At 39.7% G+C, this 22,395-nt stretch overlaps 1 protein-coding gene across 1 annotated transcript; it reads right to left on the bottom strand.

Annotated features, from left to right (window-relative positions):
- Positions 1-8,976: 8,976 nt before the first annotated feature.
- Positions 8,977-16,225, bottom strand: LOC129371463 (uncharacterized). Its single transcript, XM_055048059.1, has 6 exons — positions 15,855-16,225; positions 13,701-14,035; positions 13,527-13,602; positions 13,178-13,256; positions 11,900-12,083; positions 8,977-11,785 (listed from the first exon to the last, which is right to left on the bottom strand). Exons 1-6 carry the CDS (start codon positions 15,898-15,900, stop codon positions 11,180-11,182), a joined length of 1,326 nt encoding a protein of 441 aa, XP_054904034.1. The 5' UTR covers positions 15,901-16,225; the 3' UTR covers positions 8,977-11,179.
- Positions 16,226-22,395: the final 6,170 nt, after the last annotated feature.

Below are 22,395 nucleotides of genomic sequence, written 5' to 3'. Positions count from 1 at the left end.
TCGAGGACCCGGAACAGGAAACTCAAACTTCTTCTTCTATGATGTTTTTTGGCGGTTGGGAAAACAATGAAATTGATGCATTACCGCCACCGACTGGTCTGGTGTGTGGAGCAGAATGTCACTGAAGGAGATTATTTTCTAAGATAACAAAATATTATCTGATAACCTTTACTTTAGTTTAATTAATTTCTAATTGAACTAAATCTTGTTTTAGTTCAACTCAAGTAAAATTTTGAATCAATGGTTTTCGGTCTTCATCATAATTTTGACAATGTAACATAACATCCACATCCAGTCTCGTTCTACTGTGCCACTTTCTGCTGAGATGTCTCTCCAGGAAGTTGGTTTCACAGCTTGTCCACTGTACAAGAAACTGTCGACTTGTTTCACGTACTTTAAGTGTGTAGTTTGCAAAAAAAAAAAAAAAAAAACATAAAAACATATCAAAAGTTAACTTAAAAATGTCCAGTTGCTTAATTATGAAGGTTAGCATTGTTGTTTATCCTTTAAAATGCAACTTTAACATGCAACATATCAATAAACGTATGCAATGAAATTAAATTGGAGTACAATTTTCTCCCATTATTTTTTAAATTGATTTATGCATTAATTAAAGACTAAAACCAGAGCTTTGGTTAAACCTGATTGTACAAAAAGTATTGGCCAACGTTTGTCCTCTCTGTCTGCACCTTGTCTCATTGGCATATTTTGAGTGATCTCAAATGTGAAAGAACTTAAATTAAATTAAACGCTCTGAAATTCCACTGAAGGCTTGTCTGTTTTGGGAGGCTTTTTTTGCTGCTGTGCGTTCTATATGACAAGTTATTGGATAAAACTAGACATTTCCATAGTTGTAAGTGGAGTTAGTCTCAAGTTAAATATTGCTGGGTGCCTGACTGGTGCACCCAGCAAACTGGTTTGAAAAACATGGGATTATCATGTGATCTCCCTTCACTGAGGACCTACCCCTTCCTTTTGGCTTTCTTTTTGTGATGTGGGTCAGCTCACTGCACTTGTAGTAGCGTGCGTATGAATCACACGCTACTACATGATAAGCCTGAGGCTACACCCGTCTGCCCCCTCCTCCTACAACAGACCGTGTCCACTTAATGCAGACTGTGGCAGTCCGGACAAAACAGCACAGAGACACACACCATATTCAAGTTTGGCCTTGTTTTTGTTTTTAAGATGACACATTTCTATTTACACTGTAAAAGTCCATGATCCTTACTTCTCTAAATGCTCCTTCATTGGGACAACACCCTCTCGAGTTCACCGCTTACCTGCTTATCTGCTTACTTGCCTCACCCATGCATTCACAAATAAACAACCAGACTGTAGCATTTTCTAAATGTAGCTATGCATCCTTATGGATTGGACTTATCTACACAAGATCTCAGTTTTGACAATGATTATCAGACCACTAAGCAATGACATCAACACTATAGAGCACAAATCTGGGGAGGAATACAGACAAATCTGGAAGCACTGTCTTATAAAGCAGTGGTTACTTGTTAAAACTGAGCATTTAGAGGAGAATGGTCTTGGTAAGAAAGGGGAACAAAAATCTGTTGATCTCTGAGCTCCGCCATTCACTTGTGGAAATACTGGAAACTTCTACAAGGTCAGTCAGTGCTATTGTTCTCCACTAATCACCCTTTCAATGGAGAGGCAGGCAGAAACACACCTTAGAGATGGGCAGACCAGAAGAAACAAAAAGCTGTAACATACCAAATGTGAAAAAATGAAAAGCTGTAAATTGTTCCTTCATGCACTGTACATAAAATGGACACTGCAATAACTTGAAGGAGCCTTTCAGAAAATCATATCTGAATGTTTTTCAGATATTTACCTTCAACCTCTTTAAACAACCACATACTTTGCAAAGCGATATTGTGATCAGTTGTAATCAAATGATTAGTGAGTCAGTTAATACGGCAAACCGATTCCCTCACCGCCACCGGTGATCAACCTGAGCCGTTCCGTGGCTCATCACATGTGCTGAACCCCCTTTAGCCCCTGGCTCTATTATGTAATGAGCTCTCAGCACATAATATGACAATACCTCAGATATTTCTGTGCAACAGGAAAACAAAAACACACAGGCTCCTTTCCAAACTGGCAAACACAGTGAGACAACTGAACTGCAGCACCATGCAGTTATGTGATGAGGACAGTGTAAATATATCCCACAATTATCCCTGGATAACACAGCAGTGATTTTCACATTTTTTTGTGCTTCATTAATTATGAAAGAATAAATGACTTTATTGTAATAATCTGTTAAGCTTCCTCCCCTGGGAATGATTTTCTACATGCACATTAAGGAGTAGAGGTTCTTTATAACTATCACAATTAAAAGTCTAACAATAAAATCAACCAAGTATTACAGTTGTTTTTCTTCACATGACCAATTGATTACAGTAATAAAAAAAAGAAACAAATATCACAGAGAGGAATAGATGGAGACTTTCTGAAAAAAGGCAGAAAACTGAACTAAGTGAAATAGGCTATTGTATAAGCTGATTCAATGTTTCAGTGTTACCAGAAGTGCACTGCTTTCTCAGGAGTTTGAGGTTTTTGCAGACTGACATTCTGAGTTGATGGAGAAAAAAAATGTTCCATCAAAAAAATTTGATGGAAAGTGTTTGGGAGAAGACAAAGGAAAGATTCAAAGTTTCCAAACCAGCTGGCCACATCCCTTTTCTCACCTTGCCATCATCGTGATAGAAAAAGGGAATAAAATGTGTACTATCAGGCCTAAGACGGGCTCTTAGTTTTCTCACAACCAACTTCAACTTCTGCTCTGGTGTCCCCTAATTCCTGTCAGCCTCAAGCTCAAACAGCGGTTCTTTTTCTCGGCAGGCTGCTTTTATGGGACGGTTTTATTAGAACAGTTCTGTTTATTAGATGTCTTGGTGATTGCTCACTTGGATCATTTCGGAACAATACTGGATGCAAACATGAACAAAACGCTTAAAGAAAGTCAGTGAGTGATTTGGAGGTTTGGAGAAAAATTACATAAACTTTACAGGGTCTTCTTCGGAAAATTAGGCAAACGTGGCAAAGAATATGTTGCGCAAGACAAACTTTTCATCACAACTAATTTGAGTGGGGAAAACCTTTATTTTTCTCTCTGGCTTCCAGAGAAGGAACCTTTGCAAAGTGCTGATCAGCCAATCACAAGCAAAGTTTGGGAAACATGTGGCGCCACGAGTGGAAAAAACGGAAAAACAGTGAGCTCAGTTTCAGAGTTTAAAATATTAGCCAAGTCAAATAAAGTCAAATAAATTTTGCACATTTTAGATTTTGAACCTAACTGTGTGAGTTTGTGAAAGATAAACTTACAGTTGTGTTAACTTTTCAATATTTTTGTCAGACCTCACAGAGTTGAATATGCCAGAGCTTTTAGGTCAGCACTTGAAAAACTGAAAGAAGAAAAAGAAAGGAGTGGGAACTAGTTCCCAGCATGCTTAGTGGCATGTTTTTCTATCCTATGTTGAACCTTGAGAGTGATGCAAGTGTGTAACATTTATCTGATTATTCTGTGTTGTTAAGGCAAATGTTTATTTAAATGTAACTTGAAAAGCTTGACGATAAGGTCCTGTTCACGCCAGATGTTTTAGAGCAGAGTTCATTGTGATGTTTAATACAATTTATTTTCAGTTTATGCAATTTGAAACAAGAATTTAAATTACTCGTAAGTCAAATAAGTTGCTATTTCAACTTGGTATTATGAGTGGAAATAATAGAGAAATGTGTGCTGTTTAACTAGGTGAGGGCAGTTTTTTTATGCATACTGTGAAATAATTATCTCATTTTCACCTTCAAATATTTTATAATGTGACACTCCAGAGTCAAAACAACCTTGACACATTGGGGACTCAAGGAACCATTTGGATCATTGATTGTTTCAAAAAGTCCATCAAAGACATCTTAGAAAACATTGGAAAAAGAGCAGATCTTGTGGTTCAAAGGTCAGATCCGATGACCTGGCTTTATAACACACAACCTGTTGTGTTGTTCCATAATACTCGTCTGTTCTTATATGTATTCCAATGTGTGTGTGTGTGACTTTGTTGAGAATGTTTCTCATCTGGCATAAAGGTTTTTGATATAATTCCGTCATACTGGCCCAGTTTTACTCCATTACAAGTGACAGGGGTTATAAATCAGCTCGGATGATTCAGTCGCAGGGGACGTTGCTGTCTGAACTCCACACCTTGGCTGGAGCGTTTCCACCCACTCACTAATGCATTTGAGCTTTTATTAAAATCATTCCTAAGACTATTTACATGCATCTTGTGCATTTTTTGACGTCCAACCTGCGCGTCCTGTGCTCATGCGACATGGCGTCACCACGAGCACGAAAACATCCAGTCCTTAAGAAACTGATGAGGACGTCGCTGCCTTTTAGCTCTTCCTTGTCCCAAATATTGCACACAATGTCATGAGGAACACGTGAGTCCTTGAAAGTGAGGCCCCCGTGTCTCAGTCTTTACCGAATAGGTGGCATCACGGTGATGGAGGGTTACAGATGGTGGGTGAAAGCGTTCCCTTCAACGCGGAGAGCTCTGTCAGTGATGGGGTCTCCGGAAGGGCAGAAATGACTTCGAGGTGGCTCTGATTTCCATTTCAGGGTTTGCCACTGTGCATTTTAAATGTGCGTCAAGGCTGTTTTGTGACAAGTCTGGACTAAAACTCCCCTGTGGGCTTCGGGTGAGTTTGAGTTTCGTGTGTGTGTGTGTGTGTGTGTGTGTGTGTTTTCCTGCAGAATCACTGTGTGCCTTTAGCTCAGAGGGTTTTAGCAGAGCACAGTGACTGAATTATGAAGGGAGGGGAGTTTGGGATAAATGATTAAGCACCTTATTGTGTCATTAAACATCCTCACGTTCGCAGCAAGCGCGGCTGCAGACACCCTCAACTTGTTAAGCTCAACAACGGGACACAGACCCACAAATAAAACCTCCACAACAGCGGATAAGAGATGCAGTAAGTTCATTATGTGAAATCCTATTGATGCCTGAACACACATGCTCAAATAATCCCACACATGCTTGTTGGATACTCAAAGAAGTGAAAACTACAAAGAGCATTAATGGTGTTTTACCAATTCCTGTTTAGTCTTGCTGCTTACTCATACAAAGGAATAAAAAAAAAGAGAAAATCAATACAACATAGCTTTCTCAAGGTGAGTTAGTTTTCATTGTAAGCTTTAAAAACACAACAAAAAGCCATTACTGTTTTAATGAAGCTGCAGCAATGTCAATGTCCTTGACTGACCCCCAGCACATCCCTGCCTTCTTGCCCCTGGTTTCCATGCTTCAGAGAAGAAAAAGGGGTGTGTTGCTGTGTTGGGGAGAAGCAGGCAATCGCTCCTCTGCTAAAAACTGCATGGATACAAGGGGGGGCTGGGAGAGGGGGAGAGGAGGTGGGCCTTCTCCGGTTTTGTAGCGCAGCACAGTCAGTGTGTCAGAGACAGACCCGTCGTGAAATTAGCCAGTCACTGTGTCAGAAAGCAGTGCACACCTGAGCCGAATGTGATATGTGTTGCTTGTATGTTTACGTGTATGAATGTCGTGTATGCACCACTGCTGGTTTCATTCTGCTTGACCAAAGAGCCAAACCCCGCCCTCCTAAAATCCACCACGCAACACTCCAGCAAAAAGAGGAAATTACTCTGCTTCCCTGTTTTTTCTAATGGCTGTTATGAGATAAAACATAATTTTCCAAATATTTCTTCATATTTCACTGAATGTTAATTAAATATTATTAAAATAATGAACATGTAATGAAAATTTCAAGTTCAAAATTTCTCCAGTCATTATAGATTCTCTGAATTAGTCCACATTTATATGCATTGCTGGTAAAGTTGTATACAACTTTTAAGAGCACAATATCATATACAAAACTTTTTACAAATTATATTATTTGCTTAAACCTATTTACTGGTGAAAATTTCTCATTGTATTTATTTTTTCCAACAAAATTGCCTGTGCAGCAATTGTGCACCAAAATTAAAGGCATTAGTGGTCCAACAAAATATTAGTGACTTTTTTTCTTATGTTGGCTGCTACTTTTTATTTGTCTGCTTGTGGCAGTTCTCCAGGCCACACTTTTTCTGTCAGATTTAGTTCTCTACTCTCATTTTACCATTTGTAACATTTCATTTGTTTTGGTGAATAAAATGTTAAATCGATTGTTGTGCATGTTTGTTCTTGCTGTGAAGCAGAAAAAAAATTGCCATTTCTAACTGAGACCTTAAAAACTCATCTTTCCTGATTTTCTTATTTCACCCACCTTTACAGAAACTCTGGTTCCATTTTTAAAAAATGATTCGGCTTCCACCGTATTTCACTTTGGGTACAGTGTTCTTTTGCCGATGTGTTGGATTTGTGATAAACTTATCTTTGGGAGCTGCGTCCCAAAGGTCAAGTTGGATTTATCAGACCATAGCAGTTTCTTTAAGCCAAAACCGGATGTGTTATTTAGTGATTTAGTAACACACCCCGCAGCTCCACAGCCAACCAGAAGTTTCTGCAGACTCTTCAGAGATCATTTGGCTGCCTCTCTGATCAGCTTCCAGATTTTTAAAGATATTTCTTATCAGCTTTACCTTTATTGTTAACTTGACAAACTTTTTTTTTCCCCCCTTAGTAGCCTTTTTGAGAACTATGGATTAGCTAAATTATGTAAATTAGCAAGTCAACAAAACCCTTTTAACACAGCTGAATTTCCTAATCAGATTGAATATAATTAATACGAAAATTGAACTTATGTAAAATACTTTTACATGAGTACTTGATAAATGTCATATGTGGAAAAGTAAATTTTTTACGCACAAAAAATAAAAAAAACTTGTGTAGATTTTGACAAGAACTATAAGTAATATATCAGATCTACTTTTGACTCCCAAACCTTTGCATATTCAGATCAAGTGAAACTATTTTTCACCCCCTTTCATTCATGACACCACAGGATGCACTTGAGACACCCCCCTAGAAATAGACTCTTCTTCTATTTCTAGGAGGTTGTTACTAATTCTGATTTTCTAACCTAAATGTGCACACAACCTAAATGTGCACACAAATACATGGCAGTAATGTTTGGGCTCAGCAGTAGCAGCTGGTTGGAGGATCAGCCAGCCCCCTACTACTTTCAGTCAGATTAGAGTCAGTAGTCTCACACCATACACCCTCCTTCCTTCAACCCCCCACCCTGCAAGCTCACACGCACTTCAAAATGTACAGTCTCTAAATCGGCACCCCTCTGAGTCACATCTGTTTAGTGAGAGCTGCCTTTCAAAACACGTCAAGTCTGACTCACATCACGGCATCATAATGAACAAAGCCAAACAGCAAATATGGGAAGAAAATATAACTTTTTTTATGTCATAGAAAACCCAGAAGAAAAAAAAAATAAAATCCAAAATGCGTTGTCACTTTCAAAAATTTGTCATTTATTAAAAGATTTCTGTCTCGTGTCATTCCTGGAAAACAAAATAGTCAGGAGGATAATAGAAAAAAGATGGAAGTGAAAGAAAGAAATAGCTTCATTTGAGAGAACGATACTAACAGGATTGAGGGGGATGTAGCGGAGATGGCAAGGGCAGAGCAGTGCAGCCGAATGGGGGAAGGGACGCGTTTACAGTTTGCGTATAATGATAAGCGTTACAAAAAAGAAAAATAAACAAAAAAAAAAAAAAAACAAAAAAAAAAAAAAACATACATCCGAGAAAGCCAAAGAAAAAAAAAAGCAGGTTAACAAATAAGTGCAATTGGTTTCTCTGTCATACTTCAACAGTAAACAAGAGTGAGGTGGAAGACAAGCCCCCGCCCTTAGGCTCTGATCCAGAGTCTGGATCTGTGACGGAGGGTTTGTGTGCTCATTGCTCCAAAACATGGGCAGGAACATGATGGCTGCCAGGGGGGCTCTGTGTTTACATGTGGGTGTTTTTAGAGGTGTCACCTCCCTCGGTACAAAATCAGTGAATTAATTACAAAAAAAAACAATTACAAGTAATTTCAATATTTATATGCTTCTTTTTGAAATGCAAGTTGATTCAATCACAATAAAGATAGCTTAATATTTATGTGAATGTTAGCTTATTTTTAAAAAATAAATAAGGGGATCCTATGAAGCATCTAGTACAAATAAAGATTTTCTAACTAATTTATATATATATATATTTTTTTTTAAGAGCACCAGCAGTTCAATTAGCTCCGCCGCTGATGAGAGCCCAAAAACAGCGTTAAATAAAGATTACGCTCAATCATACACAACAAAATTATAGCCACTGCTGAAAGTGTGCATATTCGGTGTGTGGAAGAGTAAAACCAGATTCCTTCAACCACAAATTAGTAATAAAATACAACCACAAAAAGAAGTGGCTATCTGATTTCAAGATAAATACAAACTAAAAAAGGGTAATAAGACAAGTCGTTTTTTTTGTTGTTTTTTTGTAGAACCCTTCCCAGAAACCTTTTTGTATTATTATTTATAAAATAAAACCAATGGCTGAAAGAAATGTACAAATTTTTCCAAACACAAATATGTGATAGCAAGGATCTTTGAGACACCATTGCCAATAAATGGCCAGGATGAGCATTTTTAACATAAAATGAAATATTACATAATTTATTAAAATTTCTCAAACTAATGTTAATTTCTTTAAATTATCATCCAAATAATAAAATAGCTAAATTTTTTAAAAATCTTTTTGATCATTGCCAATTGTGAAAAATGTTGTTAGCCTACAACTAAGACAGCGCCTCCTACAGTCACGATGATGGACAGTCACAGAATTACGTACCCTTCTAAAATCATTTTTGAGGATAATAAAAGAAAACAAATAAACACTTGTTTTTGTTTTTACATGACTGGTTTCCTCATCAAATTACCTGAACACATACACACACAAAATCAGCTTGAAATGTGGGCAGTGAGGATAAACATATCGGATCTGGACGCCGTTGGTTTAGTTGTCTTTTATGTTGTTGGTTTTAATGCATTGGTGCATTTTTAAGATGTACAGACTACATGTTGGCTTTCCTTGATTGAATGTGCTATTGGTTTTGTGAAATGCAAACAATCAAAATGCACTGAAAGCACAAAGATCTTTTTCAAACACATTGGCAAAAAGGCACAGTAGTCCATTAGTCCAGTCGAAATATTTTATCTGCCTCCTTTTTCCTCCTCATGATAGTTGTAAAAAACACATGAAATGTCAAAAGTATCGAAAACCCTCGAAAAGGAAACTGTGGGCCAGACTATGCGAAATGCACAGCAGGCGATAATCAGCTGCCCAATAAATAAATATGAACAATAATAAATAGCTGCAGTGTCTGATTGAAATGTGAATAAATTAACAGTGAAACTAGAGTCTTATGTCTGAGTGGTTGCTGTTTTTCCTGTTTGTTTTTTTCAGGCTGGTCATTAAAAAAAAAAAAAAAAAGTCTTTCTTGACCCTGATTGCCGGTCAGTTTGCAGACAGACACCGGGCGGCGGCGCCTGATTCACAGCAAGACGGGTCGTTGCTACGGCGTCGCTCCTCTGGATGTGAAGAGTCCAAACATTTTAGAATACATTCGTGGGATGTTGGATGTTTGTTTTCCGCCTTCTTCGCAGACTCCAACACACCACATAGACAGCATATTAATTAGTCAGTTCTGTATTTTTCACCGTAAAAGCCACAGGACTTGGCTTGACTCTCTTCACACTTATTTTTCTCCTGTCCCAACTACAGTTAGTTGTAAAATCAATCAGGACTTCCTGTCATAACACAAATATTAGATTGGAATCATAGCTTTCTAGGATTTTATGTTAAATACTGACATCAGACTCCAAAGTTTGTAAAGTTTCAAGTTTAAGTTAAAGTTGTGCGAAAACAGCCATCTCTGAATATATTGATTGCTTTCATGCTATGAAGTTATTCTCTTAATTGCTTCCTGGAACTCGTTAGTCTCCATCGACCATCTTTATGCCTGTATTCCTGATCTTTAGGTGTATTCTAGTCTTTTTAATCATAACCTCTTTTAGTGCATGTTAATTAAGAACATTACTTTATCAATAGTTTTTTTTCATATATATATATCACACATTATATTCCATATTGTGTATTTAAAAAACAAAGTTCAAAGGGATAGTTTGGATATTTTTAAGTGAGCTTCTGTTAAAGGTTGTCTTACCATTGGTGGATAACCTTCTTGATCTCGTGTAAATTTGGGATAGTTGGGCCTGGACTTCTACAGTTGTAAAACAAGTCCAGTGTCAAAAACACTAGAGCAGAGTATCTACACGCCATTTTGTGAGCCTTTAGTCATTTGGATTTGTTGGTTATTTACACAAAATCCAATGATTACTCATAGAGGCGATGGAGGTGGGAGGCGCTCTGCCGCCAGTGATCTTCCCGTGTGAAACTTCCTGTGGGAACTGAACAAGGGAAGCATTTTTCCTACTAAAATAGTATACTGCTATTCACTTCAACCTTTTTCTTACCACATAGTTACTCCAACCAGGAACACTTCACACCAGAGGTGCCAAATTCATTTTCTTTTTTGGGCCATATCAAAATGAACAATTTGAATGTTCTTAAAGGGCCGGTTGTGCCAGAATGTATTGATAAAATCAACTCAACTGTTAAAATATCGATAAATAGCAGTTTGTTTCAGCATTCACTAAGCGTTTCTTAAAATTACACAATGGTGAGTCTTGAGTTTGATACGTGCTTCACACGTTCTGCTGTCAGTATGCGTTTCACAGAGGAAGACCATGTCTGACAAGTTTCCTCCAACTACCAACTGTTATGTAAATCATTGCTATTTTCTGTGTAAATAACCATAAAACAGTTCAAATATTGATTAGGTAGTGTTGCAATAAACCAGTATGACATCAGCATGGGTCTGCTTTTAAACTATTTAAATTTATATTAAACGAAACCCATGTAAGACACTTAGTGCTTATAATGCCTGATCAGAACTTCACTTCAAAAATTTCCCAGTCCCTTCAACTTTACCCATAGCAATTTATTGTTTATATCCATCTCCTCTAACTGCTATTCTCCTCCTGTTGAAATGCATTAATAAACAACACTTTCATCCCTTTCTTTGTGTTGCAGCAGCTTTATGCCTCAGGTGGTTTAAGGAGAGCGAGGCTGCTGGCTTTTTGCTCTCTCTGTGTGTCAGGTCTCCACGGTGGAGGGGCATACCCGAGCCAGAGGCTTCAGCGAGACAAGAGGGGGCTGGTTTTGACCTTGACATGTCCCACTGCTCTCTGTCTCACCTTGTTGTCCGGCAGCAACGGGCTGGCTTTGGCACTGTGTTGGTTTCTTCTGATTTTTTGGGTTCTTAGAGGGCGTGGTGGACGAGATGGAGCAGTCTTGCATAGCTGGACTGCCCCTGCTCCCTGCTGTGAGAACGATTTCGCCGACACCTTCCGTCTTTATGGCCTCGTGCGAGATGCATGTTTTTCGGGGGGACGGGATGGGAGCGACGTGGACCCACGTCAGCCTGGGCTCGGAGCTCTGGGTCGTCTTGTACTTAGAGCGCTCGTCTAGCTCCTCGGCCTCGCTGTCATTTCCCTTTGCGCCGTTGTTTAGCTGTCTGCTGCAGACCACATCTGGCAAACTCAGGTTTGCGTCAGAAGCCAGCAGTGGAGAAGTAGCAGACTGATCTCTTTCATCTTGAGTGTGCTTCTTCCTCCTCTCCTCTCCACCGATTCGACGGCACTTGATAGGTACAGGAGAGGGCATGGGGGAGTCGGTGTCTGTCCAGCTGAGTCTGCGCTTCTGGAAAATGAAGAAGAGAGCAAGCCAATGAACATTAACTCTTAGCGGTGTGGCCGCTGGAGGGGGAGGGGCTTATTTGCACAAGCAGGCAAGGTGAAATGCACGCATTTTCACCTTGACGGGGATATGCAGCTGGTCCCGATGTTTGTGTGGCGGAGTGGAGCTGGAAGTGTCCTGGAGGGAGTGAGTGGGGGAAGTGGAGAAACTGGAGGACGAAGACACAGGCTGAGCAGCGATATGGGGAAACCAGAGCTTTAGCATCACCTCCACCTGGAGCAAAGTGTTCAGGTACTTCTCCCTAAAATACAGAGAAAAAAAAGAAGTCAGAAAACATTGGGAAAATCATCACCAATCATTTAGTGTTGCCCGATACTCCTGATGGATGCTGTGAATCTACTCCTAGGAGCGCTCAGTTAAACATGCAGCAGGCAGAGAGAGTTGAAACTGAAAACCACCTCCAAAAGCTTTTGAATCGTTTAATAATCCTGACTTTTATGGAAGTAGATGTCAGATAAAGGCCTCTGCACAGAGAAAGTATTAACGCCCCTTAAATTTTACATATTTTATCACATTACAACTAAAACCTTCAATGATTTTTCCACAGGGATTTTATGACATGCACCAATACAAGGTAGTGCATAACTGAAAAATTTCCAGGAAAGGGATACATAGTTTACTGAATTTTGCTACAAATAAAAATCTGGATTGTATTTCTATTCAGCCTCTCTGAATGACTCACAGTTTGCTCAGATAGGTACAAAATGTTTTGCCAGTTCCGCTTTGCAAAACAGCTCCAGGCCAGTCAGATAATTACGTCTTGACTGTATGTTGCCCCAATAGAAAGTTCAGTTCTCATCTCATCTGACCAAATTATCTTTTTTAACAAGTTTGCTATGTCCTCTACACGATGTATGTCAATGTGAAAACAGAAATGGTTTTCTTTGGGCCACTTTCCGTGAAGCCCACATTTATTCAATCCAAAACAAATAATTTTTCTGCCAGTAGATTCTTCCACCTGAGCAGTGGATTTCTGCTGCTCCTCTAACTTTATTTGCTCTTTTTTCATTCTTATTATATCCAATAAACATCTGAGACCTTCATAGAACAGCTAGATTTACACTGAGATTGTATTACACATAGATTGACTATTTATTTATAAGATTATTTATGAAGACACTTTCATGCTCTGGATTTAGGAAATACAAATAAAAACTAAGTATAATTGTCCTTCCACTTCATAGAGTGATCACTCAATTTATGCTAATCTATCTCAAAGTTCTTATAAATACATCAAACTTTGTGGTTTTAAGGTGACAAAATGTGAACATTTTTGCAAAGCACTCTATAAATAGCATATGTGAAGGAAGGAAGGCAATGTGGATGACTTCTTACCCACAGTCTGGTCTCTGCAAAACCCCGACAATCCTCTGGATGCGATCCATGGCGACGCTCTGCTGGAAACTGCTTAAACCTGTCAATCAAATCCATAATCCACCTGTCATGATTTACAGTGAGCGGACACATGAGAACACATACAGCCCCCACCTCAGGCACCACTTTCACTCAAACCCCAGAGGTCATATGTAAGGAGCAACGCTGTCGTGTCGTGTTAGTTGCACATTGTACCGTATCAATACACACTTGAGTCCAGAGGAAAACTCCTCAGTCCAATAGAGAAGTCCTCATAGCCTGTATGTATCTACACCACGCTTGTAGGAGGCAGTGATTTAGGAATGCTTACCTTGGTCGAATCGGCCACTCTTCAGCCCATTCAGCAACTCAAGAAGCGGCCTGACAAAACCCTGCAGCTCAGCACACTGGCAGAGAATAAGACAGAGCAAATAGATTACAGTCTCAGAAGAGGCCCCCCTCTGTACAAACACTGCCATGTCATGCCTCTCCTCTCCTCCATTACCTTCTGAGCAAACAGCAGATCTCCCTCTGATTTGGGTCTCTGGCTCGCAGCATCTGTGTGGAGCATGCTGAAGTTTGCCCCTTTGCCATCATTCTGCGACCTGTACTCCTCTTCCTCGCCTGGGAAGCCGCTGTATGGCCATTGTGACCTGGGGCTCCTCGATCCCAGCCCCTTTTTGGATGCCACTTCGCCGATGGTGACGGAGGAAGAGCTGTCCGTCAAAAAGACGTCAGTGTCGTCCTCCATCTGTTCCGAGTCGCTGAGCACGAGGCTGTCGCTGGAACTCAGGGAATCGAAGGAGGGCTGGGTGGAAGTGCTTCCTTGAGACTGCATCACTTTGGGGAAACAGTAGTAAAGGATTTGGATTACTACTAGTCAGATTTAGCTTTTAGGAGAAACAACACAAACAACACGCTTAGTGAAGTGCAGAGTAAATTCATAGAACAAACATGTTTTCTGTTTTGCTGGTGCTCCATTTTCCACATCTCTCTTCCTAAATATACAACTCCCATAACTCAAAATGGTGGGTATACCAGTGTCCTAGTTTAACATGGTGCAGAGTGGGGCTGGGGGTATATGCAGGAGGCACACAATGGTGGTACATGTCTGGCTCCCATTGAGGAGACTGGAGGAGAGTAGGAAGAGTGAGAGGGGGGATGGGAGCTCGTGGAGTGGTGAAATCAGAATAGGCACACTCCCACTCCACCACAGCCTCCGGTTGCTCTCCGAAGCCCCTCCTCTCTTCAGTCTCGTGCTTTCTCTACTCCACACACACTCACCCCCCTCCCCAGCAGGATTAGAGACACACAAACCACCTTCTTTCCTCTCTGGCTGCGTTTCTGCATGCCGTGCAGCTCTCATCCCATCCTATTCGTTATGCACACAGCCTCTATATTTCCGCTCACATTTTTCATTCTCTCTGGCTACTGACGCGCCCTTCTCCCACAGTCTGAGCGATCTGCAAGCGTCCTCTAGTCTCTGATCCCACCAGCATATGTGGGGAAATAGGAATGTACTTGGTAGATAAACACCCCAGGTCTTATCAGAGAGACCGATAGATTTTTGCACCCAAAAAGGCTAAGAGAGGAATGAAACACTCACAGTTTTGTCTATTTAAGTTACAATGTGAATTTTCAATCAGCTGGGTATTTTTAGATCAATATTAAATGTTTAAAAAAAAAACTAAAAAAAAACGAATTACCCAAATAATGCGTCACTTAACTGTGACAGAGTTAGTCCAAGGCACAGCAAGCTGCTGCTCAGGGCCCCAGGGGCCAAGAGGGGCCCTGAGCAGCAGCTTACATTCCACATAGAATATCAGTCCCAAAACTTTACATTTTTACTCAGAAGAACTTTTAAATTCACTCTTGATTCATGAATAAGAGAATGAAAAGACAATTTTAAATATGCAAATAATCTGGGATCCACAGCAACTGATGGAAGTAGTATAAACCGACAGATTAATTAACAATCATATTAATTTTTAGTCAGTTGAAACAAAACTCCGCAAAAAAATGTTAACATTTAATAATGTTAGGATTAAAAGAACTGACAAAAATGCAGCAGAATAAAATGTTCAAATATCAAACAAATGGCTATTTATGATTTATAAGTGCAAGCAAACACTGAAGAATTATTCCTAGCTTCATAGCTAGTTTAGCAGTCATGAATTTAAATTACTGCAGCTCCTCAATTTCTCCTCGGTTATATTTTATGCACGCTAAAACTGCGACCTGTAGTCACTAATTTATTTCAGCGATTAATTTAAGTGGAGCTAGCATTCTGCTGAGGGAAAGAACTGGTTCTGTGCGGGATGGATGGAGACGGGCTGGGATGGTGCATGCGGGCTCAGGTACAGAGACAGGTGATGGCTGCCCGTCTAAATGTGTGCGCGCGAGTAATCACGCCCACTACAACATCCGAACACATACTGGACATTTTATGACAAAGTTGTCCCAAAAAATAAAAAATAAGCTGCTATTGCTTTCAAAAAACTAAATACAAGACTAGCGAGAAAGAGTCGCGTCGGGGATGGGAATAGTCATTGTTTTAACAGCACAAACAGGATAAAGCTGGGCAGGAAATTCCGTTAGGCTAGCCTGCCAACTTCAGGAAACGGTAACAACAGATGATGAAAAGCGGTTTAATACTCACCGCCGGTAAAGTGAGATGATAATGAGAGCCTCGGTGAACAACGCATAAAATATCGCGTCTGGTTTGGGTTCGGTAGATCCGTCAGTACGAGGTTAGTGGCTGGAACAGCATCAGCGAGTCCATTCTTTGCAAACACACACACACGCGCGCGCGCACACCGCCCGGTCTGCTCATCGATCTCTGTCTCAACTAGCTGCTTCTCTTGGTAGTTTACGAGCGTCAACGTGTGTGTAGATCCACGTGCCTGCGTGAGTCGCTCTTCCTATTGGCTCACGTCCCGATTGGAGGCCCCCGCCATTGGCTGAGCCGCTCAGCCAGTGAAAGGATTACCGAGGGTTGATTGGACAAAGGTTCTAACCTTTATGACGGACACGCCCCACTCATGTGTCTCCGGTGTGTTTGGTGTCTGAGCGCTGCTGCTGTTGCTCTACTATAGCAAACGGTTGTAAACACGCAGCGCCGGAGCCAGAGGAGCGCAATGTGGCCTAAAAGGACTCCACCCGTCACAGCAAAAAACACCGAAACACATAGAAAAAAATCCTAGAGGACTTATGCAAGTGGGGTCGTAAATCGTCAGTGTAATTGACAAATATATTAACAGTTTTTTTTCTTCTTCAATCTGTAGAAATTAAATTTAAAAAAAAATTCACTGAGGAAAAAGAAAACAAGGAACCCACGCTGTCTGAACACATGGAATTTGATTAAGGATTTTTCATGTCTGTGTATGGAAAAAATATATATATTTGCATTTCAAAACTCTCAAATTGTAAAGATTCAATCCATCCACCGATCCATCCATCCATCCATCCATCCATCCATCCTATAAAAAACGGTAATCTATTTCTATTTTCAACCAGTAACCAAAAGAGGACTGACAATTCTAGAAATGTAAACGATTTTGAGATTAAAAATGTACCAACATCCACATTCATTAATTTAACAACAGCTCCATGTAAATAACATCTGAAGCTGTCACAGATTTCTCTTACAGATTGTGCCTCATGTCAAAACTTAAACATAGTAATTATAGTCATGTGAAGAAGAGAGCACAGTCCCTCTCTAGGCAACTTCAATAACACCCATGTTTGATTTCAGGCAGGATTCAATTTGCACTGTCTGTGTGCGCACACTCAAAACCTCAATCTCTGACAAGTCTTCAAATATTCTTCAAGAGTATTGTAAACAATTAGAAGCTGTTCGTTTGATTCTGATGGGATTTGCACTTAATATGTAAAATTTTTCTGAAAACAGGCCAGAATGTTGCATTTACAACCTTTTCTGATCTCTGATAACTGCAATTAGAAATCCCCAGACTACTTATTATGAATACTGTTTCACACAAATAATTTTCCGAACCCATTCTATATTTTTTTATTTATTTAATGCCTCATACTTTCTTTTAGCATTTTTGAACCTGAATCTTTCAGTCTGTGTTGTTGTTGTTGGTGTATATAGGATCACTCATGTAGTTACTCTTCAAGGTTATCCATGAGCAGCCATAGTGTGTCCTCCCCCTTCGCTTTTAGCTCACAACAGGGTGAACTCTGTGACCACCTCTCCGTACAGGCATTGCACTTGCTTGCATAGCCTGTTTGCACACACATATACCTACACACATCCTCTCCACTGATTATCTAATGCATTTTTTGTTTCTCACTTCATAATGCTTAAATGATGCATCAGTAGTTTGGCATGCTTTTATCAGGATTTTCCTACGTGCTGCTCCTCATGTTGCAGTCAGAGGATGAGGAGTCTGCCCCTCCCCCTCTATACATACAACTTACACATGAACTCACCGACCGCCCCCTCCCACCCTCCTGTCTCCAGCCATATACATTGCATACATAGCAGGGCGTAGCCGTGTTTGTTTTGCTATGCGTTTCGCTTATCCCAACTATATGCACTGCCCAGACTGCCTTCTGTGATCAGGAAAGCAAAACACAGGTTAACCTTTGGCTGTAGAAGCCAAAAGAAAGGCGTCTTAGTTGAATGTATGGAAGAGGCACCGGGTTCAGAGAGCTTACCATCCCCCTCCCGCTGTCAGAATTCCCCTGCAATACATGAACCGCCTGAACCTACTTTGAGTTTATGCTTGCTGAAGACCACCCCCATCATTTCAATCCTTCCACTTCCCTTCCAACTAATTCCCATCCCCCACCTGCTTCCCCCTTTCTCTCTATCATTTGCTCCTTTAAAAAATAAAAATAAAAATAAAATCATTATCTTTGATATTGACTATCCAATTGTGTCAAGCCTAAACTTGTGGATGAGGCATTTGTCAGCAGGTTGGATCAATGTAAAGCACATTACTTTACAGTTTACTGGATGTTGATTTTTGAATTAGAACCACCTCAATTTGATGAACAAATCAAAAAACACCTGTTTCAATTAAATAAATAGTCCAATCATCTCAGTTTTGTCACGTTTTTTCTTAACTAATGTTGACACAATCTCTGTAATGTAAGAGTTACCTCGATGTCTTCTTTCTACTGCCAAGAACTAAGAGATCGGATATCGAAGGAATGTGGAAGGTCAAAAGCACAAGTTTGAGCGTTTGAGAGTAGACAACAACAGCAGAAATCTTATCTCCCTCTGGGAAGACGCAAACACAACATAATGACTAAACTGTAAACGAGGGCCCCTTTTCACCCTCACTGCTCTTTTTTTCCTCTGTGAGTCAGAGGCAAACATGTCCCATTTGAAGACAGCGTGGAAAAAACCCACTCACTGCAGCTTTGTTTTCCCCAGTCTGCACCTGCAGACCAGTTTTTCCTTTCCTCCTTTAAATCTAAGGAGATTTTGTATACATATTCAATACTGTCAATATTATTTCTCAGTGATACTACAACAAAAAAAAGAAGATTTTGAAAAATGCAAGTTTGGTTTTCATAGTTTTGCATCTTCATTTGCAGTTTCTTGCAAAAATGTTCATGCTTCTTGAAAAATATACAACCACAAAGTGCATATGGCCTCCTTTCCACAATGTGCACAGAGAGGCTGTGCTCATTGTGAACATTCCTCTACATTTTGCAAAATAGCAAAAAAAAGTTCCAGTTCAGGCAGACTACATTAACAGAACCTCAACCTTCAATTTTTTTCACAAATTCTAAACTGGATACAGGTCGAAAACCACTCTAACACACTAAACCAGAAGTCTACAACACTCTCCCTCAAGTGCCACAGTCCTGCAACCTTTAGATGCATCCCTGCTCCAGTGCACCTGAGTCAAAAGGTTGAATTACCTCCTTGGCATAGAAGCAAGTTTTGCAAAAGCTTTGCAATTAACTATTTATTTGATTCAGGTGCAAGGATGCATCCAAAAGGTGCAAATCAGAGGGACTGGAGAACTGCTGATCTCAAGTCCTCCTGATCTAAACCATTCCTTTGAGGCTCTGACTGCATGTTTGTTGTCGTCTGTTAGAAGATGAAAATGTGCTCCAGTTAAAGCGTTTTACAGCCTTTTACAGATTTTGAACTCAACCCACATTTCAATCAACTCTGACAAGATTTCCTGCTGAAGAAAAGTTAAGCATGTTTCATGGCGTGTTTAAGGTGTTTTCCCACGTCTGCTGTGTCCACTCCAATTGATGAGGTCATGGCATTTGAGTTTCCTTTGGTTAAGGTTCTGTGTTTATGCTAATCCTTTATTTTTTTAAATATTTTACTTTGCATATTGGTGTTTGTTTAGGTTTTAGTTACAGTTCTGGTATTGCCATATGCATTGGGTTTCCCCCTAGACTCTGCACATGAAAAGCCAGTCTGCTTCTGCCTCTGCTGTGTGGTCATGATATCTGGTTCTCCTAATCTCTGTATTTTTTTGTTCTCTGTCATCTGTGGACTTTTCTTTCCATTAAATGCAGCAACATTTAAGTTTTGGTTGGCTTATCTTTCATGCATTCAAGTCCAATATTGGACCAAAACACGTGACATGGTTCCTTAAAGCTTTGTTTCAATAATGGCTATGCAGAATAGTGGAACACATGAATAATAGGTGCATCTACTGCTAATACCACCTGAGCTGTGGATGTTAAAAGCTCCTCCAAAGTCACCTTAGACTTTGCTTACTTCTCTGGCCAGTGCTCTCCTTGCCATTAGCTGTCAGTGGACGGCCATGTTAGCTTGATATTGATATTGAAGTGAACTTCTTGAGATGTTCAAAGCTTGAGTTACTATCTTATTAACTAACCCTGTTTTATATTTCCCCAGATATTTATCTCTGACCTTTTTACACTCACAGTAATTCACTTTCAGAAAAAAACCCAAAACATTTTAGGGCTTGTGCTGTATGTCATTAAAATGTTTCATATTGTAGATCAATATAAAACAAACAAAAACATTTGTTATGAAGGTGACGCTACACAGAACCTTTAGCTCATGTAAAATAAGTTTTCTTCCCGAAATATATTAATTGAATGAATTCTTTGTTGAAATAAAGCTGACCTCTAAGTCTTCCTTTGCCAAAACCACAGCCGCACATCTGCAGACAAACATGTGTGCAGCAGTGGGAAAAACGGGGATTTTCACATGACGAGGAGATGCTCTGCTGCTGAATTTATGAATGGATGCAAAGGACACGCCCTCCCGCGGAGACACAACCAACGGCACGCGCACTGGTCACAACCACGCGCCGTGATGGAACGCTCGCTAACCAATGGGAAGCCGACGAAGGCCACCGCTGTTGCATAATTTGTCTGAGGCGCGTCACGTTTCGGAGGACCTCGACACGGTGACTGTTTTACAGCATTTGTATTTAATCTGCGCTCGACTCCACGGAGTGATGTCATTCGCATCGGAACACGACTGGATGGCTCCAAAGCAGAGAGCCAGTTCATATTTTCTTTGGTGTGCAAAGAGGACGAAAAAAACACAACAAAACAACTATTAGTTATTTCAATTTAACTATCACAATGAGTGACAGTTTAGGAGACTCTGATTCGTCCTGCAGGGGAACAACTGGGTTGTTAAATTATTTATGTGAAGCGCTGGATTATACCAGGATTATATATTGGATTACCTCAATATACTATATTATTGGTTTTGGGACATATTTCCGCCATCAATTTCTCTGTCACATGTAAAGGGCTCCTCCTAGTGTTCACATTTAATAAGCAATTTTAAGAACAATTTGACATGTTTAAGTATATATATATATTTTTAAAGTGTGAATCTAAATCATGGCAGAAAAAAAATACTCTCAAAGCCAACCCCCCCTAACCCCCTAAATTATCCAACCCCCCCTAAAATAACACCCAGAGTGATGCACCCTTATGTAAATCAAACAAAATTAAAGCTCAATTTCTCTTTGACTATTTTTACTAGCTCTCAATTTGCCACCTTATTATTATTTTTTTAAATATTAACATTGGCCAATCCCACCATTTATTTTTGCAGTTTTATAACACAAATTTGCAAAAGTAAATAAATTAATCAATAAATCACTTGGATAAATTAAGTAATCAAATTCATGTGCAGCAGTTGTTATTTGGCAATAGCAAATCGGACATAAAATAAATATTTTAAAAAATAAGCTGCTAATTTTTGTTATGTAAGGAATGGTTTATTTTTCAGGAATGATGCCAACAAACAAACTTTATGCAGTGTTGAAAATTGGCCTCATACCAATGAAGGACGGAGGAGGTTGCTGGGGTTTAGGTTTCATTAGCGCTCCACCTAGTGGTTTGAATAGTTATCAACTTAGCGTGGATGCAAAGCGTCTGTAAACACCAACAGGGTCATTCAAACTCATTAATATTATTTTAAATCTTATATTTTTTAAATATATATAATAGAATGAATAATACTCTATTTTGTTTAATAACCTAACCCTGCTGTAAACCGTGCCACAACTTTCCCCAACCCTGACCTCTTCATGTTTGATTATCTTCATGCTGTGTTCACTTATCAACCCCTCCCTCCTCAATAACCAGAAAAATACATCTTTATTTGCACTACTGCAATAAAACCTTCTTTTTTTAAATAATTGGTTATCAACTTTTTGCATGTTTCCACTGGTATTTTTATAGTTTGCCTTTGATTTTCAAATCTCTACAGTTGAAAGACCTCCTTGCCATCACCCTAATCTCCACAGGTTCTTTATCAGATTCAGATCAATGCTCTGGTTTAGCCACTCCAAAACATTAACTGACTAAATTAGAAGGTCATCTTACACTTAATCTTTCACTGATGTCAATAGCTAATGACAGGTTTTCAATACTCCTGTAGTGGTCACATTTTTAGAGAAGTATTCAGGAAGTCTGAAGGGACTGTTTTGGTCAAGATTACAAAATAAAGCAGGTGTCAAAAACTGTAGATCCTTTAGTTTGTAAAGGAGACAGGAGAGTTAAATCAAAACGTCACAGCTGCTGATAATGAGCATAGTCAGTGCAGAGTAAGTGAAACCCCCAGATGCAGCTTGGATATGGAACAGGACCTCACAATGTATGTAAATGATGTACTAAATCACTTATTTATTTAGTGATCCAGGTTATGGGTTACCTTTTCTGATCTACTCCTTGGTAGCTGAAATGTTTGGCATTTTTCA

Source organism: Poeciliopsis prolifica, unplaced genomic scaffold (genome assembly GCF_027474105.1).
Source record: "Poeciliopsis prolifica strain line A6 unplaced genomic scaffold, Auburn_PproV2 SCAFFOLD026, whole genome shotgun sequence".
NCBI lineage: Eukaryota > Metazoa > Chordata > Actinopteri > Cyprinodontiformes > Poeciliidae > Poeciliopsis > Poeciliopsis prolifica.
The sequence above is the reverse complement of the archived record's forward strand: the minus strand, read 5'-3'. Positions and strand labels throughout refer to the sequence as shown.

Bases quoted from the DNA above. Each gene is read 5' to 3' on its own strand.
- LOC129371463 (XM_055048059.1), bottom strand. From the start codon at position 15,900: ATGCGTTGTTCACCGAGGCTCTCATTATCATCTCACTTTACCGGCG. The intron at 14,036-15,854 runs GTGAGTATTAAA...GTTTCCCCAAAG, and splicing joins ATCATCTCACTTTACCGGCG to TGATGCAGTCTCAAGGAAGC. The intron at 12,084-13,177 runs GTAAGAAGTCAT...TCTGTATTTTAG, and splicing joins TTGCAGAGACCAGACTGTGG to GGAGAAGTACCTGAACACTT.